Here is a 22,152-nt window from a genome sequence, read left to right as displayed (position 1 = left end):
TAAACAGGTGAGTTATATAAACAGGTGAGTTATATAAACAGGTGTCATGAAGGAGGAAATTAGCTCTAGAGACCAAAACAGTTTTTGTACCAGGCTGTGAACATATTTATTTCTGCTGTAAAGTTGGACATTTTAACATGGGAGTCTATGGGGACTGACTCACTGTTGGAGCCAGACTCTAGTGGTTGTTAGAGGAACTGCAGCTGCTGGTTCTTCATGTTTCAGCCCTGGAGGTTGATGCTTGGTTGGTCAATGCCCCGTATTTGCTTAAATTTGTTGATCTAGAATCAGCGCAGACTCTTAAATATTTCCTTTTGATTTTACATAAAATAACTTCTATTTCTGATTATTTTCAGGTTTATCTGAAACCACTGTGTATACTGTACACATTTATATGTAAATAAAGGAAGATATTTGTAGATACATTAGACATTCTTCATTAGCCTCCAAGACTCTATGTGGGCGGTCTGGTGTTTGATTGACAGCTGAAACAGCTGGGCATGGAGAGACCATGTAAACTAATCTGTTGTTAAGTGTAGATTACAAAGGACACACAACAATGTGTCACCAGAGGTGCTGAAGAAAACCCCAAACCCAGCTCAAAGAGTTTTCTCTCGTCTGTCATGAGAATGAAGCTTGCAGATGTGTTTGTGTTGATATGTAGTTCCACTGCACTGGACACATAACAGAGTAAGTTATTTCCTGTGCAACGCGTTAACATACACAGTTCTCTCATACTGAACGGGGAAGCCGTTGTTTCAACTTTTCAAAGTCACACCACTTCTGAGAGTAGAGTCATGCAGTGTGGTGCCAAGATGCTCTGTTCACCCTGAAGTGCGTCCTGCTGAGCATAAAGAGCTTGAGTGCTTATGTGTGAAAGTGGAGTTATTATCAAACCATCTATACAGATTAATGTTGACATTTGCGACAGGTTTTCAAGCTCTTCAGTGCAATATGCTTCGCCACAGAGTGCAGCAACTACAGAGGAAACAAAGTTGAGAAAAAAGGCTTTAAAGTTTTCAGGGTGCACAGCAAAATGTAAATAGATTGTAATGTTTTCAATGTATGTTTTTTCAGGCTGATTGTTTTAGCAAATAAATGAATAAAATCTAAAAATGTAGATGCTGCACTCTGGATAATCCACTACTCCATAGTTTATAGGAATCAAGTGTTTAGCAAAGTGTCTATCAGTCTAAAAACTTTTAATATTCATACTAAAATCAACATAATACATTAATTTACAAATTAATACATTTAAGTTTGTAACTTAATGGTAGTTTAACCAGATGAAATCACATGAAATACACTTATTTCTTTGAAATACAAAAACGGAGAATGCAGTTACTGAGATCTGCTAAACTAGTTAGCTTTAGCACGAGTTTAGCTGCTTTCTTTTGTTGGGGTTTGTGTTTGCACGTGTATTAACAAACTGAACCAAAATGTGAGTTCATTAAAATAGATATATATATGAAAATATTTAGTTTGCAGACATAAACTACCAGGCAACAATCAAAAGTAAACTTGTTTTAGTTTTAGCTAAGGTTAGCCATAGCTTATGACTTTCTATGATGGAGAGTTCAGTAACTGTGAGATAAACTAAGACAGAGTAGAATAACTACATCCTGAGCAGAAATACAAGTCCAGGAACTACAAGTCCACAGCGCAGATGTTGTGTTTTAGCTTGTTTTTTTTTAAGTCTGTTTTGTCGTTACTGCGAGTTGAAGTAGGAAATTACACATTTCTACGTCTTAGTATTTTTTAATTAAATTAAATTGTAAAACAGATGTCACAAAGTCGACAGGTTATGACTCTATAACACTGTGCCCAAACTGATGTTAGCATTGTGCTTGTACTCGTAGCGACGTGTGACGTTGTATATAGAAGGAGGCATTAGCAAGACGGCTAATGTGGTCACAGTCTCAGCTCTTATGGAGTCTCAGGGTGCTTTCTGGGTAATTAGTCAGCCAATAATAGAACAGCCACATTACTGCTGTATGAAAATACTGCGCATGTTCGTTCAAATCATAAAGCAGAGCAGATCTGCATGCTGAAGTAAAAATAAATGAATGAATAAAGTAAAAATAAATCATTTGGTCTATTAAGGCAAAGCAAAGCACAGAAAGTGTTACCGTTAACTGCTGCGTTTGTTTTATCACCTGAACGACTGTAATGGAGTTTCTGTCTTTTCCCAGTGACAGAGCAATTATCTTGGAGAGGCCACTGCAGCTTAATAAATAATAAAGAGAACACAGTGCTAACAAGATAAGTGAGTGGCTGAGCTGTGTCAACCTGATGTACTGACTTGGCTCTACAGACACCTAATAATCTGAATTATGGAACATTTATTACAAACATTGCAGGACATGACGGATCTGTGCGGCCCCTCCAACTAGCCTTCAAATAAGAAGCTGTTTTCCTTTCTTTCTGAGCTGCTTCATCAAAGACGCACTTAGCTCCGAGGCTAAACAAGGAAACAAATGAGTGCTGGGTTTTATCTGCCATCAGTATGGGCTGGTGATATGTGTTTCTGGCTCTTTTCTTTAAGGCTGCAGTGATTAGCAGTCTGTGCTGGTTGGCAGAAACAAGAGAAGTGACTGCAGACCGGGAATGACAAGAGTCTGTTTCCAAGAAGCTGTCAGCTACGAATCATTGACTATTTAATTTACTATTCACTCACACACACATGCACACACATAAGAGCAAATGGCCAACAGGACCAGGCGCTATAACCATGCAGCTAGCATTGGTGAGTTCAACCAACCATTTTGTTTTACATCCTACACAACCTGAGCTGTTAACCTGGCACTATTTTTTAGCTCTTTGTGGCTCGTTATTTTTGTCCCGTCTAAGTGCACTCATCAGAAAAAGCTCTGATCAACCCACTGCACACTGTTCACCCAGCACCAAGCACCAGGCGAGAGGCGCAGTGAGAGCCGGGCTGCTGAACGGAGTGGAGCTGAACAGCCAGATGTTTCAGAGGTCAGAGGTGTAGTGTTATTGGTGTGAGTACCAGAGCGCTCCTATGATGTTAAGTTGTAGGTTATGTAACCACTGTCTCTACGGTGGTAAGTTTAAATAGATCAGTCAACTATGATCACATGATTACGTTAGACTGACTTCATGAACAGTTGCATCTTGTTAAGAATACGACGCAGCATCAGACAAACATCAAAAATGTGTCCAAACGCTGCCTTCACTGAACATGGGGCACGTTGAATCACTTGCTGCTCACACTGCACTTTCTTCTTGCTCCAAGGAATATCGTTTGGGCAGAAACTGACAGGAGCCATCTTTAAGACTGGCGAGATAAACTCATGTGAACCAGCGTGTTATAAGACTCAAGAATATGAATCCATTTTGAATCTGTAGAGATAAAATCGTGATTCTACTATGAATCGATTTTTCTTTCTGCAGCTACAAGGAGAGTGAAGAGTGACTTGGATTGATCAGGTGGACACAAACACCACTCCACAGGGATGACAGCGCTGCTCTGTGTCTGCTGGATATGGAAACACTGTCGTTTGCTACTGGGCCTTTTGTGGCAGAGGACTTTCTGACATGTGGCAGTAGAAAAGCACAGGTGTAAATGATAATAAATGATGGCTGGATTCCATGTAGCTGTGTCAGTTTCAGGGTCCTGGTAATGTGCATACTGGATCACTGTCACACTGTGAGCCAGCTTTAATGTCTTTAGTAAAAACCTTTTCCTTCTACGGCAAATGAAAAGTGCCACTGGAAAAGCAACAAGTCAATGTCGTGTTTAACATTTGAATGAAATGATGTGTGGTCGTCAGGAGAGGAAGAAGGAAGGAGCCTGGATGCTTCAGAAACACCTGGAGGATCAAGCTAGTGTGCACTGTGCAGGTCAGGGCAATCCTAATGTGTTGCTTAGCAACAGTCCAGTACCGGTCCAGTTGCAGAAGTATTTGTGTTGGTATAGAGAAATAATGATGAAATAAACAGACTAATCATAATCTGTTGTTGCTTCTTACCGTTAATGATACTGTTATATGGTTGCTGTTGTTGCTGTGTGACGTGGCTCCGGTTAAACCGGTAAAACATGAACAGGTGCCAAAGAATCTTTGTTTCATTATTTCATTTGACTGAATCTAAAAATAAATAAATCCCTCACTGGTGCCGTCCCTCCATATTAAAGCCTTTCATACTGTTCATGTTGCCTTTTTAATGAAGAGACTTTTCACTGAAACATGTTGACAAATTGCTGACATTTTGCTAACAGCTAATGCTACATTATTTACCAGAAATCAATTCTTCTTCACTGCTCTAAAACAACAAAACAACTTCCCTGTGTAGGCGACTGTTTTAGAGCAGTGAAGAAGAATCTGGGAAAACTGGTGTTTTATCAGGGTGTGAAACTAAAAATGTATCAATGAATTAAAAAATGTGATAATTAGTGTGATAATTAGACTCACATACTCGCTGATACCTGATCCAGTACTTTAATCAGTATCTGTATCAGAACTACTCAACTAAGTACAACAACTATTCATTAAGGAAGGAGAACAGGTGAAGAAGTGAAATGAAAGTCTTGGTGAGAGCTAGTTAGACCTGTTCAGGTGTTAGTGGAGTTATTTATACATCCTTACTCTCTTCAGGTTTTGGTGTCACAACAATTAAAAGTCTTGGTTTACTGAGGATCCCTCGCTGCAGCCTCCTCCGTACACCAGCGTTAACGTGTCAGAGCCCAGGTACTGAACCGCCTGCTGCTGACACACCAACACATGATTCAGGTGAGGTCAGAGCAGTCAACCCAACCTACCACTGTCAAAATGGACGGGAAGTTGAGCACGTGGAACTACAAACATTTACTTTTATAAAGATGGATAAAAGTCTCTTTTTTGGGATTTTTCATTATGATCACGTTTCCGTTCATTCAGCAGTAACACACACGGATCTGAACCTCCGAGATTCATTAATATTTCATTTTTTTTTTAAATATTCAAAAGTAGAAATTAAGTTAATGTGTGGAATGAATCTAAAGAGATGTGTGTGTCCAGGGCTGCGTCCATGAATCAAACGACATCACTGCTTTAACGCTCAGTTTCTAACAAATAGTTTGTCTGACTATATTAGAGATGCTTTTATATTCAGAGGCCGAGTGCCCTGCGGCTGCTTCTGTATGCACATTTTTACACCACACACACACACAGACACACACACACAGACACACACAGACACACACACAGACACACAGACACACACACAGACACACACACACACACACAGACACACACACAGACACACAGACACACACACAGACACACACACAGACAGGCCAGTGCTGGTGTACTGCGTTAGTTTGCCGGGGGCCACCGTGCTGGGTGATGAGTGTTTTTGTCAGAGCTGCTGCAGGGAGAGACGGCCTGCCCCTGCACAGAGAGGCAGGGAGAGAAACCCCAAATATGACAGACAGACAGACACACACACACACACACACACACACACACACACACACAATGTAATTTCACCAGTTTTCACTCTGATGTTCGTCTCCTTCATGTCTTATGATAAATATCTTTAGTTTAACTAAATATTTTTGGGTTTCTGAGACAAAGACATTTAAATATGTCTCTTGAAAAACTGAAAAACTATTTCCAGATATTTTTTAAACCAACAATTAACCAAAAAGGTATTGATAATCAAGGTGTAACATCCAAAGTCAGCAACCTGATTTGACTTCAGTTTTTAGATTGACAATATTATTAAATTTTCAGTCAGAATTTCTGAACTAAATCAGTTCTATTCAGTGTTTTTATGTTTCAACATTAAGTCTTCTTGTGATCATCTTTCAGATCTATATTTCCACAGCTGCCAATCATCATCCGGTGACAGGCGAGACCTTTAGCTGCTAGTCTTCACAACACGTTTAATTAGTGTTAATGAGAATCAGGCTTCAGCTGATGAGCGCCAGCAGCTGGTGCAGGTGACACCAGCTGACAGTCTGAGGAAATGTAAAGTGCTGCTACCCTCTGCTGGCAGAGCTCCAGGCTCCACCACCAAAATACATCACATTCAAACGGAGGCTCTGCTAACTCCAGCATGACGAACAAAACCCATAACGGACTAAACGACTGTTACCGTAACAACTTCATTGTCTCATTCTCCTCCTGCTGTAAAGCTCTCTCTGCTTCCAGCTCGCTCCATTGTTCTGTTCTCGGCATCGGACTCGCTGCCGTCTCTGCTAGCTGCCTGCTCGTTAATCTGGATCCAGCCTTTCTCTTCTTCACTGCAACTTCTCTCTCTCTCTCTCAACTCTTCCCTTGTTTCACTCTCCTCCCTCCTCTACACCTGCTCCCTCTCACAGTCGTCAGAGAGGACACGACTCCAGCTCGGTTCTTGGTGCCATGATTGTGCGTCAATTCTCAAGATAGATAATGAAAAATATCACATTTGGTGGGAAGTATCGCGATATTCAATATTATTGAAGATCGATCCAAGCCTAATCAACTATCTTATAGATATTGTCATAGGAATATAACACAATATATCAATTCTCACATCATATTGCCATCATTTTTGGTTCTTGTTTTGTCGTCATGGACACGTCTGTCCATTATGTACTATATGTCACACCTGTTTTTAATATGTTATCAATAAAGTTGTGAAAAAAAGAAAACAAGAGCGGGAGTGGTGAACAGGTGAACATGTTAATGAAAGGATGATGTGGACTCGTAATAACGTGCTAACCTGAGACTAGTCTGGACCGGTGCTCCTCCGGTACCGGTCCAAAGTCAGTGTCAGGACTTTATGTTCTCCCTGAGCCGGCAGCCCTGGGCTTCCTCCGGGCTAATTAACTTATAGATTCTCTGGTGGCTGTGACACATATGAATATTAAAACAGGATCATGAGAGTGAAGCAGTCATATCTCTCTCTGACAGGATTTCCCTCCTGAACAGCATCTAGATTTTAATGCTGAATAAAACAACAAACAAACTCTCTCTGGAGGTGAATCCGTCTTTGTCTGGAGGCTGATGGATCTATAGTCCCAACCCTCAGGCTACGTCCACACTATGATTTCATTTTAAAATTCATCTCTTCTGCTACGTTTTCGCCTGCGGTCCGCTCTACTAACAAAAACAGAGACTTACAGAAACAAGTTTACTTTGAAAAACTCTGGGGTTGTGTTTTACTTTGAAAACTCTGGGGTTGTGTTTTATTTTGAAAACTCTGGGGTTGTGTTTTATTCTGAAGACTCTGGAGTTGTGTTTTATTTTGAAAACTCTGGGGTTGTGTTTTAGTTTGAAGACTCTGGAGTTGTGTTTTATTTTGAAAACTCTGGGGTTGTGTTTTATTATGAAGACTCTGGAGTTGTATTTTATTTTGAAAAGTCTGGGGTTGTGTTTTATTCTGAAGACTCTGGAGTTGTGTTTTAGTTTGAGGACTCTGGAGTTGTGTTGTAGTCTGGACAGAAACTGAGACCTCTGTAAACGATGAGGTCACAGCCACGGCCTCTCCTGATTGGCTGTCATCAGCCTGGACTACCAGTGGTGAATACAACATGATAATGAATGACAGTGTTACTGACCTTGTTGTCTTTGCAGCTGTTGTTCACTTACATTCTCTGTTTTAATGCTACAACTGTCTTTGCTGTTCCTCCTTCAGAGGCTTTACTGCAGAGGAGAACATCTACTTCCTGTTTACGCCGGCTCATGGTCATGTTCAGGTTTGATAGTCTAGATGTAAATGAATTTCTTTTGAAGACGCCGTTTTAAAATGAAAATGCAGTCATGTGGACATAGTCTCATTACTACGCACTACTTATATTACTAGTTTTCACTTCTAAAATGTGTCAGCCAATTATTAATCAGCAGCCTCTTTAACTATCCACTCAGCTGTTCCTGTCCCTCACAGTCTCCATGCCGATGGATCTATGTGCTGCCACCTTCTTCCTGTTCATACAAACTGTCCATAATTCAAACTTATTTAAGCTAACTCAACAGATCTCGAGCTCACCTTCTCGTAGTACTCCACGTTCTTCTCCGCAGTGGAGATAAAGGCTGATCTGAGGTCAGTCCTCATGCTGCTCTGCCAGCGGGACCAGTCTCCCTTCAGGGCGTTGTTCGCCAGCTCCACCCGGTCTGCCAGAGCGTCCACCTCCTCCTGCAGCTGCCGGTCACACACACAGAGAGACGGCTGATCACTTCAGAGTCTGACAAACACGCCGTCTGTTTGGCGTCATAAATATGAACCAGACTTTGTTGTAGGTTTATGCAGGTGACACTTATGATTTTTGAGAATATCAACAGCACAGCTGTTAAAGACCATGTCATCAGAGCACTAAAACACAGAGAGGCAGGACATTACTAACGTGAGACGGTTAATGGGATGTGACAGTAGAAGTGGAAGAAGATGCATCATATTTATTCTCCAGATTTATTCAGATTAAAGCTCCAGTTAAAAGAAAGTGAGTGTTTTTTCCTTGTAGAGAGAATCTGAACGTGACGTACGATCAGTCTGGAGAGAAGAGAGAGAAAACACTTTAAAACAAATCAGTTCATACAAGCTTGTTGCAGAAGGACGGCTGTTTTCTTTTCTGTCTTTTAATAGGATTTTAATATTTTAAACAGAGTCACAGGTCGTTTAATAAATTTGCAGATGAGATGAATGTTTATAAAAATGTATATTTACCATTTAAAGAAAACTTTAAAGTAAACTTTTAAATAGAGGTGGGAGTTGGTCTGCTTCTCCTGTGACCATCGTCCTCTTCTTTCTGTCATGATAATAATAACCTACTGCATCTGAAAACATGTCTTTTTTTATTCCTATATCATGTTTTTTCTTCTACCTGCCCAGTGGTCACAAAAATCAATGAATACTACTTTAAAAGATAGTTTTGACTGGAGGTTAAAATGACCTGAAGCTGGTGGTGGAGTGCCGCTGCACAGACAGAGATCCATACTGAGCAGGTTTCATTAAAGGGTTCCTTTAATAAAACCTGAGAGGTTTCACCAGGTCACCAAGCACCAGACGAGCCGCCTACTCATTCATGGGTAAATCCAATATTAGAACATTTTATGAAATTATTAAAAAGTGAAACATTCTCTCCTTTAGGACATGACAGTGGAGTCATCTCTTTGGCCTCCTGCCAAATTATTTCACTGAGAGACCCTAAAGTTTTACAAGAACTTACAATGCATTAAACTAAATGCATGTAAATTTATTTTACAACCACGTTCTCCAGCTCTAAAAGCATAAATGTTTTATCTCAGTTAGTGTGGTTTTATTTTTCCTGCAGAGGAACAAGACGACGTTACATTATGTTTTACTGCACAGTGTAAAAGTTCACAGGTTAGTGTCCTCCAAAGGATCAGAGCAGCGTCACACTGAATGACTCATGAGCTCCTTACAATAAAAGTTATTATCACTGGTTTTAACTCTACCTGCGTGTTTTAGTATAAAAACATTTAACCTGAAAGTGTATAAAAGCCTGACGTGCACGTGACTTTACTGTTCACAGAACAAATAACCAGATGTTATCACACAGCTGGATTAACTGAGCCTGAGCAGAGATTAGCTGTCTGACATTTAGACTGACAACGGCATTTACTCAACTACACACACACACACACACACACACACACACTATGAATATGAAGAGTAAAATCAAAGTTGTTAATTAGACTGATCAGACTGCTGCTGACCGTCTCTGCAGAGTCGTACTGACTCCATGTACAGCTGGGGGGGCCAGACCTTTTTGAATGGGGGCCAGGGAAGGTGTGAACACACCTGGGGGCCATGCCGTGTGAGAAGCTGCTGCAGGGAGGCTCAGCTAGCTTCCAGATGTTTCACTCTGTCACTGGTGTGAATCATGTGTAGTCTCTTCACATTGAACTCTTTCAATCAGCGACCGTCTCTTGGCAGAAGAGACAAACGGCACTACCTAACAGCAGCTGTCTGCTGCCTGTTTACAGCCTGTTTATGGAAACACTGGTTCCACCTGGATTGTACAGGTGTCTACGAACTGTAGGGTGGTGCTGCCATCGTGAGGTGAGCGGGAAAAACACAAAGGAACATGTTTAACTTCTCATCAGTGCATCAATTCATAACCCCAACCCTTATTTGTATAGCGCCAAATCATAACACACATTATCTGAAGGCTCTTTACAGGTCAAGGCCTTTTAACATTAGAGAGACCAACAGTTCCCACAATGAGCAGCACCTGCCACAGTGGAGTGTTTAATAATCAGCTGATATCAGACCAACCTCCCTGAGAACTCAAAACACTTTTCCTCAACCAGCAATATAATTTAATAAAGACAGAAATGATTTTAGACTGTTTTTGATTGCAGGAGTTCTGGAGGACATGTTTTTTTATAATACAATAAAAGTAAAAGTACAGGAAGCAGCAGCGGTGATGCGTTCAAGAAACTCAACTCTAATGAGACTGTGCTGCTAAATGGAGCAGCGCTGCCCCCTGCTGGCCGAGAGCAGTCACAGAAACATTCAGTCTGCGTGGTGAAAGGTCGACTCATATGAAAGCTCAGTATTTTCTCTCCAGTAAAAGGTCAAGTAAGTGTTTACAGAGGAGAGGAGTTTTCCTCTGTGCAGTGTGGAGCTCAGACAGATTCTCATCGGACTGATCAGCTCTGAATTACTGCTCGTACCTGACATTTCTGGATGACTGTTGGTTTCCTTCCTCCGCCTCCGATCAAGATCTGAACCGACAGCGATGTGATGAAGACACACACGCCGACACGACAAAGAAAAGACGTCACGTGTTTTGTGTTTCAGACGGAGCGGTCACGGTCGGTGTCTCCAGTGAGGACTGAACACAAAGCAACCTGATCAAACTACTACCACTGCTTCATGAGCAGAGGTGAGAGAGTCCACACTCTCACTGAGACGAGAGCCGACCAGCTGATCTGAACCCAGGTTACCTCGTGTGTTGACTCAGACCAGACAGAGAGTTTTAAAGTCTCTGTCTGGCTCCCTCTCTGCTGCAGTTGGTTATTAAAGCTCCTCTTCTTATTTATCAGATTTGCTTTTGTCCTATGAACCTTCATGAACCCTCAGGTGTTCTGCTCGTGGTCTTTTAACCCGGGTCTTCAAGTCAGAACCAAAACCCACAGTGAGGTTCTTCGCCTGTGGGAAGGAAGACCTGAAGTCCTCAAGACCGACCTTTATAATCTGGCTTTTAATTGAAATTTATAAAATTTTATTAATCTATATTTCTATTTATTTCTTTATTGCTTTCCTTTCAATACCCTACCTTTATTTCTGATTATTTATTACAATTCTACTTTTATTTCTGGTTCTCTCTTTGAGCATTTTATTATTTATCTTTACTATTTTGTCTTTATTTTATTTTATATTGTACTTTTTGTTTCTGGTTTTACCTTAATAAATTTCCATGTTATTATTTTATTATTTTATCTTTATCACGCTGTCGCTTCAGTGTTTCCTCGGTTCCTGTTATTTTTGTCTTATTTTTATTGTTTTTATTTATTACTTACCTCAGTCTAGAAAATCTAAATGAAAAGGTTTAATTCTCGAGGGAGAATAAATTCTGTGCTTTTCATTAGAAATCATTAGAAGCCCTCACACCCACTCGTCTCGCAGCGGGAGATTTAGTCTCCTGCTGTGGACCGAAGGGCTGAACTGAAGGAAGGCCAGACCGGACACACAGTGAGTGGGTCGGCTTGGACTCTTTCTTGGTACCTACACAAAATGTGTTTGAATCTCCAGCCATGGAGAACCGTCAGATACTGAGAGTTGGAATCAAACATCGGCTTCTCACGTTAAAGTAAAAATGTTTTTTAGAAAAGATATTTTTATAGTTTTTGTTACTGAAACTGAAACTAAGGTTGTACAGAAAACTTTGAAGCGATATCCAAAGACAAATAAATGGCAGCCTAACGGTTTCAGTGCATGCCATTCGCTTCTGGCCAGTGACCTTTGTTGCATGTGACATCCTTTCTCTCCATGTTTCCTGTCTTCCTCTCCACTGCTGACTCTCAAATAAAGCTTAAAAAAAAAGGATAATGGAGACACTTAAAGCTGCAGTGTCAAGTTATCTTCAACATTACAACAACAGCTCTCCTCCATCCAATCATAAACACTCTGTCTTTATGGAACATATATGAAAACTTGAGGTCAAAAATAAGTGTAATAAAATATATAATTGTGTAAAACTTTTCTGACTAAATGTCCTTAATGTGTAACGTAAACTAAGCGTGGCTGATATCCAAAATGTAATATATAGGTAAAGCCCAAATATGAAGATATGTACCATATTAATGTTTTATAGTTGTCTTATTGTATTTTATGGTTCAGGTACAAGTAATGCTGCCACTAAACAGCCGTTGGAAGGTTTATTTTATCACATGACCAGGTTCAACGTTCAGGAAGAGAAGCAGAGAAATGAGGGTCGGACTTTGCAGCAGGGCAGACGGAGCAAAACTGCAAACTACAGAAACGAACTTTGTTTTATGAGAAATATCACGTGGTGGGAAACATCAGGAGCCGAGCTTTTAGTAACTACAACATAAAAAGTATTTCTGTTCAGAGAAGTTTTTCAAGCTGTCACACATTCCTCAAATGAAAACCTCCCACAAATCAACACATACTAAGAAATGAATTGAAACTCAGAGACAGCGTCTTTGAATCAAAGCCGGCTGAGAGGAAGTGTTTCCTGAGCTGCAGCGTGCGGCCACGTCCAGTAACAAAGACTTTTCCCTTCTCATTAGCACAGATCTGTTAAAGGCAGAAACAGCCTGATACACATTACAGGCTGGAGGACTGAATTAAAGAAGGTCCACACACACACACACACACACACACACACAGCTAATTAAAGCAAGAATAGGATACGAGTCTGTGGGGGAATATCTGAGTCCTGCTTCTTAATTAAAATTTCACAGATGGATTTTGATATCAGCTAGGTGAGGGGACACACACCTGCACACCTTCACACACACACACACAACACACACTCGTACACAATATTTTCAAAGATGCAAACCACCTCGAGTAAAGTGTTTAAAAATAGCTCTGTCCTTTGCTCGCCTAACTTTCCATCTTCGCTCTTTGTCTCCTGACACTTTGAAGCGAGTCGTCGTCTAAAAAGGATGTGGGAATTTTCATTACGCCGCGATTAGCTGCTGGGCTCAGAGCGTAAAATAATATTGACAGCTCTTACTCCCGCTGAGCTGAGGACGGGCTAACAGTCGACAAGCCTGGATATTCAGGTAATCCTCCCAGGAAGCCGTTTTTCCTCCCCAATATGAGCTGAGGGCGGCCCTGAGAGAGAGGCCCACTCCACGCTGCACTTTATTACACCTAATCTCTGGGAAGACGACCGGAGGCCGGCTCAGAGGGACGCGGCGAGGGAGGAGGGAGGTGTGTGCCTCTGATTCTCTGTCAGTGTGTGTGTGGATGTGAAATCATACTCACTGCTTCTTGGTCGACTTTTCTGGAAGCCAGCGCCTCGTTCTTGGCTTCGAACTCGGCCTGGATGTTGTCTCTGCGTCTCATCACAGCCTGGGACAAACAAACCAGGAGAGAGTTACTTCTTCTACTACTCAACCGACTTCACAACTTCATCAAAGTCGCTTTTTGTTCCTCTGCGCCGGCGACAGTCAGAGCAGCGGCCATTTTGTTTTCAGGTTGTTCATCTCATTCTCGTGAACGCAGTATCTCAGTAACGTCCTGATGGAACTTCTTCAAACTTGGCACAAAAATTCATTTGGACTCAAGGACGAACTGATTTTGGTGGCTAAAGGTCAAAGGTCAAGGTCAGTATGACCTCACAAAACACATAACTCAAGACTTCACACAGCAATAATCCTAAAATTTCACACAGATGGTTGATATTTCCTCTGACTGCGGATAAACAGTGATGTGACCCGGAACTAGTCTGAGTGGCGGAGGGATACGACCACCAGGTGGTGATTTGAATTATTTAGAAATCACTGTTTGTCCAGGGGCCTGTGTGAGTCTAACAGTTGTTGAACTCATCCTCACGTCTGTTTCCATGGTGCAGGACAGGAAGTGGTGTAAGGACAATTCACCTGAAGAACTGAACTGCCTGTAAGCGATGCTCGAATCAGTATGTCTCTACGTTTCGACCCAAATGCAGCTCCCAGGCTGCGGGTGTGGCTCCTGTAGACTTTCACTTAGCAGATGATTCAGTCATATAATGAACAACTAGAATTTCTGCTTCGTGGCTGTTTCCTCCAACAACCAGTCAAGCTGCAGGAAATAAGGTCACAGTCTCTTCTGTCCCTGAGTCACAGTGTTGAATAATGAGCACAACATTTTGATTTCACAGTGAAGTTCATTATTTTATCCTTATAGACATTTGAGATAAATTGTGTCGTAACAGAGTTCTGCAGGAATGATCCTATAATCTGGGAATAAGTTGAATTTTATCACTTCCTGTTCCCTGGTCCTGAAGTCTCTGGTTTGTCTCTGGGTTTTAGGTTCGATGACTGAATTATAAGCTCAAGACATTTTCACGTTTTATTCTACGACATCCTGGTTAACTCACCAGTCCACCTTTACAGCCTGGTTAACTCTCCAGTAACTGAAGAGCTACTGGAGCTTTCATCCTCATAATCTTGATCATCCTCTGACTTTTCACCAGCTGTTATTCTAACTACTAAACATCAGCATGTTTACACTGTGACGATGTTAGCACGCTGATGTTAGCGTAGCTCAGACTCTGAACTACACATGACGAGACACGTCCACCTCTCACCTGAAGACAGCCTCCGTTCACTGCACAGCTGCTTCCTGTTAATTACCACCTGACTGACGACAGAGGACCTGAACAGCTGTGAGGGTCTGCACTGACCGGAGGTGAGGGGGTCATGGTGATCCGGCTCCTTCTCACTTCTCTTTTATTCACTGTGTTTTATTTATAAAAGGTACAGAAACTGAGAAAGGCCGTACCTGCAAATATTTTTTTATCCCGTTATCCCGAGATATTATCAGGAGAAAACGATCTTTTGTTATCTCGAGATAAGGAGATAATTATCTCGTTATCTGACAAAGACAAAGCTCGACTTTGTTGATCAGAGATCAGAGGCAGAAACTTCTAGAGCTGTGAAGTGAAAATGTCAGGACGACACATCGATCAACGCATCAGAGAATATTTCAGTCAAGGCCAAAAATCTTTGAAATGTCTTTCCATACAAGATCATTTTCAGATCAGTCCTCGTCAGCTAACGAGTTACTAAGGACTGTTGCTAAGGAGGAGAGTTACTGCGACTCAGTGTGTGAGGTTCAGTCAACATCATCTCCTCCTGATAATATCTGGTTATCTGGGGTTAACGAGTTCAGTTAACTTGAGATAACAGGATTAAAAAATATTAGTGAGGCTGGCCTTTCTCACATCGACCTGCAGGAAGGACGCACCTCAACTGTGCATACATGATCCAGACTGAAGTTCAGGTGCACGCCAGCTCAGTGAGTTTGAGTTAAAAAATGTCGTTAGATTTTTGAATAAATGCAGTTTTAAAACTGTTAAAAACCAACAGAGAAGTTAGAGAAACTCATCTGTTGAATTCATTATTAGACTTAAAACAAAAGAGGGAAAATGTCTTTGATATGAGAAATAGGAAAAGAGTCAGTAAACCTCTCAATCGGCCGAGCTGAGGGCAGAGAAGCTGCTCTCTGTGATCGATTAGCCGTGTCTGTAAACGTCAGGAGGAGGAGCTTTCAGAGAGCGAAAGTCCCGTGTCACATCTGGATCGATTCTCTGTCGGTTCAGGTCGTAACACGCACACAGTTTTGACTTTAGATCATCCGTTTATTCTGGAGCCTGCAGACGTTCGGAGCGTCTCCTGTCAGCCGGTGTCAGGTGTGAGTCGTGTGTTCTGGACTCACCTTCAGTGTCTCAGCACAGAGGACGTACTCGTGCAGGGCAGGGACCAGGTCCTCAGACAGATGGTGGATCTGCTCCTCTGTTTCCTTACTGCACCGCTCCACGCAGCCGGCCACGCCCTTCAGCGGCTCTGCCAGCTCCTCCTCTGACCCCGCCCACTGGGTGTAGGTGGGGCCGTACTGCCTCATCTCGTCCAGGTACTCTGGAAGCACAGAGGATCAGATCTGTTATCCTTCAAGTTCAGAAGTATATATATAGTATATAATACCAATCAGTTTATATATATATAGTTTGTGTGCTGTCTAAGACGCGTGTCCTGATCCGGGGTCTGCACAGACCTCCTCAGTGTGAGTGCTGCAGTACCTCTCTGCTCCTTGATGATCCTCTGGGTGACTTTGTCCACGGAGCAGACCTTGTTGCTGAAGTCCTCCACGTACTCCTGCATCGTGGTGAACTCCTCCGGTCGGCTCCTCAGGCCTCGTACCGAGTTGGCCACGGCCCTCACCGTCTCTCCCATCCTGCTCAGGAAACCTGGACCCTGCTTCTTGTGGGACGTCAGCTCCTGCAGGAGGTCAGGAGGCTTTAATGAGGCCCAGTACAAAATGAACTCTATATATATATATACACACATACACATACATTACTTCATTTTCAACGTCCGTAAATAAGCTTCCTGACAATTTAACCTCCTAACCATTAAAGGAACAGTTTCTAATAGAGATGAGAAGATGGATATTAATGTCATGTGTAAACTACAGAGCTGAAGTCAGGACATGTTAGCCTAGCTTAGCATAAAGACTGGAAGCAGGGGGAACAGCTAGCCTGGCTCCTTCCAAAGTTCAGTACACCTACCACATCTGTTGTCATGTTCTGAACGGAGTATTTGCTCCTTGTTGTTTTCTTGTTTTAGTCACTACGTTTATATGTTTCTGTGACCAGTATATCTACTTATTTTATACATTTGTTTTACTTTACTTTTATTTATCTAAACGTCTTTTCCCTTTGTAACGCTCAAGCTGTGTTTAAAAGAGCTCTAGAAATAAACTGGACTGTACCTTGCAACACATTCAAAGCTCATTAATAATATTCAGTGTCAGTGACGAGCTGGAAATACTTCTCAGAGCTACTTCCTGTTTTTTGCACCATTTGCACCACTGCACCATCCAACCCGACTGTGTGTGTGTGTGTGTGTGTGTGTGTGTGTGTGTGTGTGTGTGTGTGTGTGTGTGACCTGTGCAGTGAGGAAGACTCTGAAGTGCTGGCTGCAGGACAGGATGGGATGCTCGGAGATCTTGTTGAGGAAGCGGTGCAGAGCTCTCCTCCTGGTCTCGATGAAGTCGTCGTTGAAGCGCTCCACCATGCCCTTCATCACGAACTTCTCCGGCAGCGGCTGAAAAGGAAAACGCCACAGCATAGCGCTCAGAACGAGGCCACAGTGTGTCATGAAGGTGATAAACCTCCACGTGACCAGAAGACATTTTACTTCCCTGCACTCAGGACGGTAAAACTTCACTTCCTGTTACTGTGAACTCAATCAACCTCTGTCATCTGTGTGGATTCTACATGATAATACATCTTGATTTTCTTTATTTCTTTTTATTATAACCATCTTTTTCCATTCTAGTCGTTTCACACAACTTGAAGATTAGATTAGATTAACTTTATTAATCCCACAACTGGGAAATTCATTTACCACAGCAGAAAAATAAACATCTATAGAATAAACATCTATGGAAATATACAACAAAAATATACCAAACAGACGAAGCTCCACATTTCACTGCACATATCACTTACCCTTTGAATTCTTGAATCAATCTTCATGTATGTGTGCATGTCAGTTAATAAATATACATATTTAAAAAAAAGAAAAGTGCATAAGTACAAAAAAGTAATGTAAGAAACCAAAGAACAAGATTTTTCTGCACTCGACTAGAGAATTAAATGTTTTATCGTCTTTCCATCCTGATGGTTGGATTTTCTGACACTTTTATATTCATATTTACATCACAGCACTAAAACCACTCTTATTTCTTCTCCACAGAAACAGCTACTTAAGCAGACGTGATAAATTATGTGTGAACAGCAGCGTGGCCCAGTAAAGAGACAGAGTCCTGCTTCAGACCCACAAAAACACAACCTGATTCCAAACCACACAAAGTCCTGAAAGACTCTAAGATCTACTGTGACGGAGACCAGTTGCAAAACTGCTGATTCTCTCCGTTTTATTTCATGTAATCATTATTCACATAATAATTACACGTCTAAGTTTCCGTGCTGTAAGAAAGTGAATAAAAACCACAGGAATCCTGGACGTGCTTTGGAAAATGGCCGACAGTAACATTAACTGTGTCTGGCTGAAACATCCTGCCCTGGTCTGGGTGGACTCGGAGGCGGCACACAGATGTGTTAAGCAGATGATGTGGTGTGTCAACACGTACGTGGACGATGAGCGTCGGGTGGTTTTCCTCCAGTCGGCTCCGGAGCCACAGGAAGTCCTGGTAGCGCCGGCGTACCTCGTACTCACTGGAGTCAAACTCACTCCTCGTGGTCTGGAGACAGAAGATGAGAATTAGTTCAGAGCCGCCATGACACAGGACTCATTTCCTGGTTCTAGCTCGGTGTCAACACGCTGCCTCTCCTCTCTGGAGCGCTGCATCTGATGGCAAGAAGAAGAAAAACCCTCCTCACCTTGGTCAGGACCCTGTACATGATGAAGGTCTCGATGGCAGTGACGTGGCTCTCTGGGTTGTCAACGGTGACGAAGATGTCTTTGGCGTTGGCGTCCTGCTGCTCCTCCTCATCCTCCTCCAGTCTGTACTGGTTGACCATGGAGCTGGGGGAGTTGGGCATGGGGCTGCCGTCGGCCAGCGATGTGTTCTGGACCAGAGAGACCATGTGACAATGACATCACTGTCAGACCGCAGCGGCGTTCACAACAAACACAACTTCTACAAGTTTCAGGTGAACAACAGAATCAATGTTTTCAAAGAGAGACTCTGAGCGTTTAATCCACGGTGTCTCCATGGCAACAGGCTGCTCATCTCCCCTCACTCTGAACAGGTAAAAACATTTGACTTTGGACAAACACAGCTCAGTCCACAGATCATCATCATCATCATCATCATCACCTCCACTTGACTCCGGTGAAGATCTGTAGCTCCACTCTCTGCCTGCCTGACCCGATGTTACTCCCTCCCTTTATATATGTATACATGTATATTTATATTAAATCTTTTCAACAAGCCCTTTTCAGTGACAGGAATAAAACTCTTAATTAACGTATGGTGTTACATTACTGTAAATATGAGCTGTAAGGAGCTCAACCTGTAAATAATCCTTAAATTTCTTTTATCAGTTACTGTCCATCACTGTTGTTTTACACATGAAATTTAAACTAATTAATCCAACATCAGCAAACAGCATCCAGGCTCCTACAGGAAGTGTAGAGCTGTTGAATCAGACTGACACCACCTCCAGGTCTGTCCATGAGATCTCAGCACAAAGACTGTAACAGGGGAAACAGTGAGTCTGCTTCAGAACCACCTACCAACACCTCTAAAGCTCAGTCACTATCACATGACACACTGTTTGTTTAATCCAAACAAAAGTCCAGTGTAAAAAAAACAACAATTCACCATTGTATGAGTTGTGTCCCAAACTACGACTTGGCTCAGGTGATTATAACTTCCTAGAGTCTCGGCTGATTGGCTGCTGGTCCTGGACGAGAGAAGGTGAAGTGGTTGTGCTAATCTGTAGTGTTACTTGTGGCGGCTTTTGACCGTCATCGTGGTCTTTGAATCCAGTTCTGCAGAGCGGACTGCACAACGTCTTCCAGTGCAGAATATAATTCTTCTTCTTCACCATCGCCGTGTTTCCAAGACTCTGACACATTCCTCCATCCCTCCCTGTCTCTCTCTCTCTCTCTCTCCCTGTCTCTCTCTCTCTCTCTCTCTCTCAAGTTTATAACACACTATGTTGTTATGAGCTTCCTTCACTGCGTGGAGATACGTCCTGTATATCCTGCTCTGAGGATTTTCAACAGTGAAACACCCAGTTTATCTTTGAATACTAACTCTGGGAGCCATCTGGGCCCCGTGGGCGCGTTTCAATTTGCAGACCTGTGCAGATGGTGTGTGGGGTAAGGAACTGAGGCTAAATGTGCTCTGTCAAAAAATTGGACTGGATTAATTCCCCACTCGGTGAATCTCCACACACACACACACACACACACACACACACACACACACTGAACTGTACATTCAATAATAAATAATAAAAGAGAGAAACTGTTGTTCTCAACTCTGACATCAACAGAACAAGCTTTGATTCCTGGGTTAGAAACATTAAAGTAGGCAGGAGTGATGAGGTCAAAGGTCAGCAGTGACAGAACTCACATGAGGACAGTTCATGCATTTCACATACAGGTGAATCATCTCCAGTACCTGCTTCAGAGGGTGAAAACAGCCCTGCATTAAAACACCACAGGTCTGCACCGGTCGTGACAGCAGGGTTTGACTGCTACGGTGGCCCAGAGAGCACACAGCAAGTAGCACAACACAACAGTGACGTTTGAAGTTAAAGCATTGAACCTGGTTCATCACTCTTTAGTTGTCCCCTGGAAACACTTGTGTTGTGTTGTGAGTGTTTGCAGCTCACGTGTTGATGAAGATTGGTTTGTGTTCTCTCAAGTTTCCTAAGGGCCACCGTGGAAGGTTTATCAGACACCAGGACACTGCACAGACGTCTGTGACAGTTTGACTCGGGAGTTTTCGTTGCAACTACCAAGAAGTGAAGAGTAGAAAACCAAATTAGAAAGTCATTTAGCAGGAATGTGCGTTTCATGAACTGTATGTACTGTATTACGCAGCGTGGCGTTTCAACCTCTTCAAGTTGTCCCACCCCCCTCCTCCTCTCTGTGCACCACACTGGCTCCCTGTTGCAGATCAGATCCACTTCAAGACCCTGCTCCTTCTCACTTCCAGCCAAGGTCAAACCCTACAATCTTTCTGCTCATCCACCTTGGGGCAACAGGCTGCTCCGTAACCATCACTGGGCTAAGTTCTGCCGCTCCCTGAAAACTGCAAACTACACCATGCTGGCACAAAAACTTCATTCCTCCGCCAATCAGTCTGGAGTTATGGCCAGAAACATGTTTTGTGAGGTGACAGTGACCTTGACCTGTGACCTTTGACCAACAAATTCAAATCGGTTCATCCTTAAATCCAAGTGGACCTCTGTTTCAAATTTAAAGAACTTCCCTCATGGCGTTCTTGAGATATCGCGTTCACGAGGACGGGACAAACGGACACAACAGGAAGTCCTTGAAGTGCTCAGAAAAGCGTAAATCTGATCATTGACACCTGGACGACCTCCCCTGCTGATGAAGATCATGTGGTATCGTCGAAAGCCCCTGAATAGCTGCTATATGGACCTCATGGTGAGATCATCGTGTTAGCACCGTCACTGTTAACCAAGCAGAGAACTCCTTATTTCAGTCCTGGTTTCCCTCCTCAGACTGTTCACTGACTGTCGTCCAGATTCACAGAAATACGAGATCACCTGAAGTTAAATCTCAGGGAACCAGCAGCGTGGCCGAAAAGACTCCTGAGACCTGCACCTGGAGCTCCGACAGCAGATCAGCAGGAAATGCCACAGTCTGATATCCGAGCGCTGATTCTGCCTCCCTGATCAGTTGACAGACTACTGTCTATATACGTCACACGATGCAACACTCTGCATCATCTACGGCGATTTCACTGTACGCTGTCTTTGTGCTTCTTCAGCAGGAAGCTGCAGAAACCCCAGAGAAACAGCAGGGGTGTGAATGCAACACTACAACTTTCCAACTGATAACAAAATAATCAAATTTAAGATGAGGCGACATCTGTGAGTTTCACTGTGTGAGCTCAGGCCTGTTTGCAGCAGACTTCATGTTTTCACATTCAAATCATCCAATTTATGCAAACATGTGCTGCCTGCAGGTCTGTTTCCTGTAACAACAGCTGAGAAGCTGCTGAGGTCAGCACAGGGCCCAGAGCGCTGCCGCCCAGGATACACAACACATCATGACTCTCCCCTGCCAGACAGTTTGGTCGTCATGTGACCGTACATATGTAGCAGGGAGCTCTCACTCTGTCTGTTTCAGCACAAACACAGAACCGCCTCCAGGCAGTGTTACTGGAGAGTTCATTTAGCCCAGATTATACTCAAAGAGAAACCACAACCACCATCTATGGTAAAGTGTGGCAGCTCGGTTGGTGTTGGGATTCGGCCGATCGTGTATTGACAATAGCTGATGGTCA

General features: G+C 42.7%; 1 protein-coding gene across 1 annotated transcript in view; it reads right to left on the bottom strand.

The window, feature by feature from the left end:
* The window catches only part of snx7 (sorting nexin 7), a 35,826-nt gene that overhangs the window by 11,942 nt on the left and 1,732 nt on the right, over window positions 1-22,152 (bottom strand). The window contains exons 2-8 of the mRNA XM_023393810.2: window positions 18,539-18,727; window positions 18,289-18,399; window positions 17,079-17,237; window positions 16,211-16,409; window positions 15,850-16,049; window positions 13,414-13,500; window positions 7,975-8,127 (exon numbers count right to left, since the gene is read on the bottom strand). Of these exons, the coding sequence (XP_023249578.1) occupies window positions 7,975-8,127; window positions 13,414-13,500; window positions 15,850-16,049; window positions 16,211-16,409; window positions 17,079-17,237; window positions 18,289-18,399; window positions 18,539-18,727 (1,098 nt within the window). The remainder of the gene's footprint in view (window positions 1-7,974; window positions 8,128-13,413; window positions 13,501-15,849; window positions 16,050-16,210; window positions 16,410-17,078; window positions 17,238-18,288; window positions 18,400-18,538; window positions 18,728-22,152) is intronic.

The sequence above is a fragment of the Seriola lalandi genome, unplaced genomic scaffold (genome assembly GCF_002814215.2).
Source record: "Seriola lalandi dorsalis isolate HSWRI2012SDOR001 ecotype SW California unplaced genomic scaffold, Sedor1 jcf7180002054943, whole genome shotgun sequence".
Classification (NCBI taxonomy): Eukaryota; Metazoa; Chordata; class Actinopteri; order Carangiformes; family Carangidae; genus Seriola; species Seriola lalandi.
This window is presented reverse-complemented; position numbering and strand designations above follow the sequence as displayed.